At 61.6% G+C, this 4,713-nt stretch overlaps 1 protein-coding gene across 1 annotated transcript; it reads left to right on the top strand.

Moving 5' to 3' along the window:
* The first annotated feature begins 767 nt into the window (after window positions 1-767).
* Window positions 768-4,134, top strand: LOC113962977 (neuropathy target esterase-like). The gene is made up of 5 exons (XM_027673766.1): window positions 768-804; window positions 1,105-1,211; window positions 1,963-2,154; window positions 2,832-2,909; window positions 3,895-4,134. Exons 1-5 carry the CDS (start codon window positions 786-788, stop codon window positions 4,102-4,104), a joined length of 606 nt encoding a protein of 201 aa, XP_027529567.1. The 5' UTR covers window positions 768-785; the 3' UTR covers window positions 4,105-4,134.
* The last annotated feature ends 579 nt before the right edge of the window (window positions 4,135-4,713 follow it).

Below are 4,713 nucleotides of genomic sequence, written 5' to 3'. Positions count from 1 at the left end.
CCAAAACAACCATGGCCATCCCCAAACTCAACCATGACCATCCCCAACCCAACCATGACCATCCCCATCCCAACCATGACCATCCCCAAACTCAACCATGACCATTCCCATCGCAACCATTAAGTAGGGGGTAAAATAATTGGAGAAAAAAAGAAATAATTAATATAGAGAGGAAAAAATAATTAGGGAAAAAAAGAAATAATTAATACGTACGGGAAAAATACAGGAAAAAAATAATTATTAAGTAGGGAATAAAATAATTAATTTAAAAAAGAAATAATTGCTAAGTAGAGTTTAAGCATCATCTCTCTTTCCTCTCCAACTGCAGGACATGCAGCCCCTGAGGCTCTTCCCCCAGCCCGGCCACCCCGCCCGCACCAGCCCCGTCCGGCACAGCAAGAGGGGCCTGGGCAGCACCGACGAGGGCCGGGAGCAGGGTAAGGGCTGCCCAGGGGGTGCTGGGACCCTCCCCCTGCTTTTGGGGAGCTCTGCTGCTCCCTCTGTGCTCAGGGGGGCAGCTGGGTCTGATCTTGCAGCCGAGCTGCTGAAAAGTGCGGGATTGGAGACCCCGGTGCCGCCGCCGCCGCCCCTGAGCCGCTGCATCTCCATGCCTGTGGACATCTCCGGTGGGTTTGGGGGTGGGAATGGGGGGTCTTGGGGTGGGTAGCTCAGGGGATAGCTGGGGACAGCCAGGAGACACCCAGGGGACAGGCAGGGACAACCAGGGACACACAGGGGACACCCAAGGACACCCAGGGCAGCCGCCCCTGAGCCGCTGCATCTCCATGCCCGTGGATATCTCCGGTGGGTTTGGGGGTGGGAATGGGGGGTCTTGGGGTGGGTAGCTCAGGGGATAGTTGGGGACACTCAGGGGACACCCAGGGACACTCTGGGGACAGCCAGGGGACAGGCAGGGACACTCAGGGGACACCCAGGGACATCCAGGGCAGCCACCCCTGAGCCACTGCATCTCCAAGCCCGTGGATATCTCTGGTGGGGATGGATATATTTGGGGGTGGGAACGGAGGGTCTTGGGGACAGCTGGGGGACCCTGGGGAGTGTCTTGTCCCCATGTTGGACACGGTCACCCTGTCACCCCTCCAGGCATCCAGAAGGGTCCCCGCTCCGACTTCGACATGGCCTACGAGCGCGGCCGCATCTCGGTGTCGCTGCAGGAGGACAGCACGGGGGCCATGGCCGGATTCGCGCGGGTACGGCCGCAGGACCCCTGGATCCCACCCCAAATCCCACCCTGAATCCCACCCGAAATCCCACCCTGAATCCCACTCAAATCCTACCCCAAAATTCCACTGAATCTCAACCCAAATCCCACCCCAAATCCCACCTGAATCCCGCTCCAAATCCCACCCTGAATCCCACCCAAATCCCACCCTGAATCCCACCCAAATCCTACCCTGAATCTCACCCCAAATCCCACCTTGAATCCCACCCCAAATCCCACCCAAATCCTACCCCAAACCACCTTGAATCCCACTCCAAAGCCCCACTGAATCCCACCCTGAATCCCACCTGAATCCCACCCCAAACCCCCTCAGAATCCTAACCCAAATCCCACCTGAATCCCACCCCAAAGCCCCACTGAATCCCACCCCAAATCCCACCTGAATCCCACCCCAAATCCCACCTGAATCCCACACCAAATCCCACCCAAATCCTACCCCAAACCACCTTGAATTCCACTCCAAACCCCCTCAAAATCCCACCTTAATCTCACCTGAATCCCACTCTGACTTCCACCTGAATCCCACCCTGAATCCCACCTGAATCCCACCCCAAATCCCACCTGAATCTTACCCTGAATCCCACCCCAAATCCTACCTCAAACCACTCTGAATCCCACCCCAAATCCCACTCAAATTCTACCCCGAATCTCACCGAATCCCACCTGAATCCCCCCCCAAATCCCCCCAAACCTCTCCCTGACCCCGCCGTGCCCCGCAGTCGGTGTCCCACGAGCCCAAGGAGCGCAAGTCGGTGACGCTGGAGGAGCCCCCGCCGGGGTCCCACCAGTCCAACTCCAGCGAGGACGAGGCGGGGCCGGGGCCGTGTCCCTTCGGGCCCTTCCAGGGCCGCCAGACCAACCTCGTCTTCGAGGCCGCCAAGCAGGAGCTGGTCAAGCTCATGAAGGTGGAGGTGAGGCCTTGGGGGGGGTCTCATCACGTTGGGGCTTCCCATCACTTCACACCGGCCCCCCGTGCTTTGGGGTGGTCCTGTTGTGTTGTGGTGGGTTCCCACTGCCTCGTGGAGGTCCCCATCCCTTCGTGTTGGTCCCCTGTTACTCTGTGGTGGGTCTCTGTTGTGTTGTGGTGGGTCCCCACTTCCTTGTGGTGGTCCCTGTCCCCTCATGTTGGTCCCCTGTTGCTCTGGGGTGGGTCTCTTGTGGCCTCGTGGTGGGTTCCCAGTTCCTCGTGTTGGTCCCCGTCCCCTCATGTTGGTCCCCTGTTGCTCTGGGGTGGGTCTCTGGTGGCCTGGTCATCCTTCTCCCCTCATGGTGGTCCCCATTGTTTGTGGTGGTCCCCATGACCTCCTGGTCATCCTTGTCCCCTCATGGTGGTCCCTGTGACCTCCTGGTCATCCTTGTCCCCTCATGGTGGTCCCCGTGACATCCTGGTCGTCCTGGTCCCCTCATGGTGGTCCCCACTGTTTGTGGTGGTCCCCGTGACCTCCTGGTCATCCTTTATCCCCTCATGGTGGTCCCTGTTGTTTGTGGTGGTCCCCACGACCTCCTGCTCATCCTTGTCCCCTCATGGTGGTCCCCATCCCCTCCTGAGGGTCCCCACCACCCCACACGACATCGTTCTTCCCTCCAGGACCCCTCTCTCCTCAACAACCGTGTCCTGCTCCACCACGCCAAAGCCGGGACCGTCATTGCCCGCCAAGGTGACCAGGTGGGTTTTGGGGGGGTTTCTGTGGCCCCTTGACTCCCCCTCCCCATATTTCCATGGGGTGCCACTCCCTTACTCCTCCCCCGTGGCTCTTGGGGGGGTGGGAACGACCCCAGAACCTCGGGAGGGTTCAAAACCCCCCGTGAGGAGAAGCACAACCACCCACGCGTGGGGCTGGGGGGACCCTCGTACCTGGGGGTCCCTCGGTGGCTCCCGGGGTCCCGGGTGGCTTCCGGGGATTCCAGATGGCTCCGTGGGGTCCCAGGTGACTCCCAGGATCCTGGATGGCTCTGTGGGATTCTGGGTGGCTACCAGGGATCCCGGGTGACTCCCAGGTCCCAGATGTCTCTGTGGGGTCCCAGGTGACTCCCAGGGATCCCAGATGGCTCCATGGGATCCTGGGTGGCTCCCAGGGATCCTGGGTGGCTCTCAGTGATCCCAGATGGCTCTATGGGATTCTGGGTGACTTCCAGGGATCCCGGGTGGCTCCCGATGAACCTGGGTGACTTCCAGTGATCCCGGGTGGCTCTGTGGGATCCTGGGTGACTCCCAATGATCCCAGGTGACTCCCAGGGATCCCGAGTGGCTCTGTGGAGTCCTGGATGACTCTCAGTGATCCCGGGTGGCTCTGAGTGATCCCGGGTGCCTCTGTGGGGTCCCGGGTGACTCCCAGGGATCCCGGGTGGCTCTGTGGGGTCCCGGGTGACTCCCAGGGATCCCAGGTGGCTCTATGGGGTCCCAGGTGACCCCCAGTGATCCTGGGTGATTCCCAGGGGTCCTGGGTGACTCCCAGTGATCCCAGGTGTCTCTGTGGGATCCCGAGTGGCTCCCAGTGATCCCGGGTGGCTCTGAGTGATCCTGGGTGGCTCTGTGGGGTCCCGGGTGACCCCCAGTGATCCCGGGTGACTCCCAGGGATCCTGGGTGACTCCCAGTGATCCCGGGGCGCCCCGGCCGTGCCGCGGCGGTGACGGGGCGCGCTCTGGGCAGGACGTGAGCCTGCACTTCGTGCTCTGGGGGTGCCTGCACGTGTACCAGCGCATGATCGACAAGGCGGAGGACGTGTGCCTGTTCCTGACGCAGCCCGGCGAGCTGGTGGGGCAGCTGGCCGTGCTCACCGGGGAGCCCCTCATCTTCACCATCAAGGCCAACCGCGACTGCACCTTCCTCAAGATCTCCAAGTCCGACTTCTACGAGTGAGAAAGGGGCCACGGGGCGAGGGGGGTGATGCCCAAGGGGGACAGTCGAGGACTGGGGGGGTGGCAGCAGTGGGGTGGTTGTTCGGCTCTGCCTGGTGTTGGTGTGGCCTCGCCTCGAGTGCTGGGGGTAGTAGGGGGGTCACCACGAGGAGTGGAGGAGTCTCCGGAGCTCCAAGTCGCTCTGAGGGTCCTGGGTGGCCCTGAGAGGTCCTGGGTGGCTCCAAGGGGTCCCAGGTGGCTCTGAGGGGTCCCAGGTGGCTCCAAGGGTCCCAGGTGAATCCAAGGGGTCCCAGGTGGTTCTGAGTGGTCCTGGGTGGCTCTGAGAAGTCCTGGGTGGCTCCGAGGGGCTGCTGTGGTGGCACCTTCAGGGCCACTGTGGTGGCACCTTCGGGGCCGCTGTGGTGGCACTTCGGGGGCCACTGTGGTGGGATATTCAGGGTTACTGTGCTCGCATCTTCAGGGCCACTGCAGTGGCATCTCTGGGGTTGCTGTGGTGGCATCTTTGGGGTTGCTGTGGTGGCACCTTCAAGGCCACTGTGGTGGCACCTTCAGGGCTGCTGTGGTGGCATCTTTGGGGCCGCTGTGGTGGCACCTTCAGGGTTGCTGTGGT

The sequence above is a fragment of the Neopelma chrysocephalum genome, unplaced genomic scaffold (genome assembly GCF_003984885.1).
Source record: "Neopelma chrysocephalum unplaced genomic scaffold, ASM398488v2 Primary Assembly neopelma1_186649, whole genome shotgun sequence".
Classification (NCBI taxonomy): Eukaryota; Metazoa; Chordata; class Aves; order Passeriformes; family Pipridae; genus Neopelma; species Neopelma chrysocephalum.
Note: the sequence above shows the minus strand (reverse complement) of the source record. Positions and strands in the feature narration are given on the sequence as shown.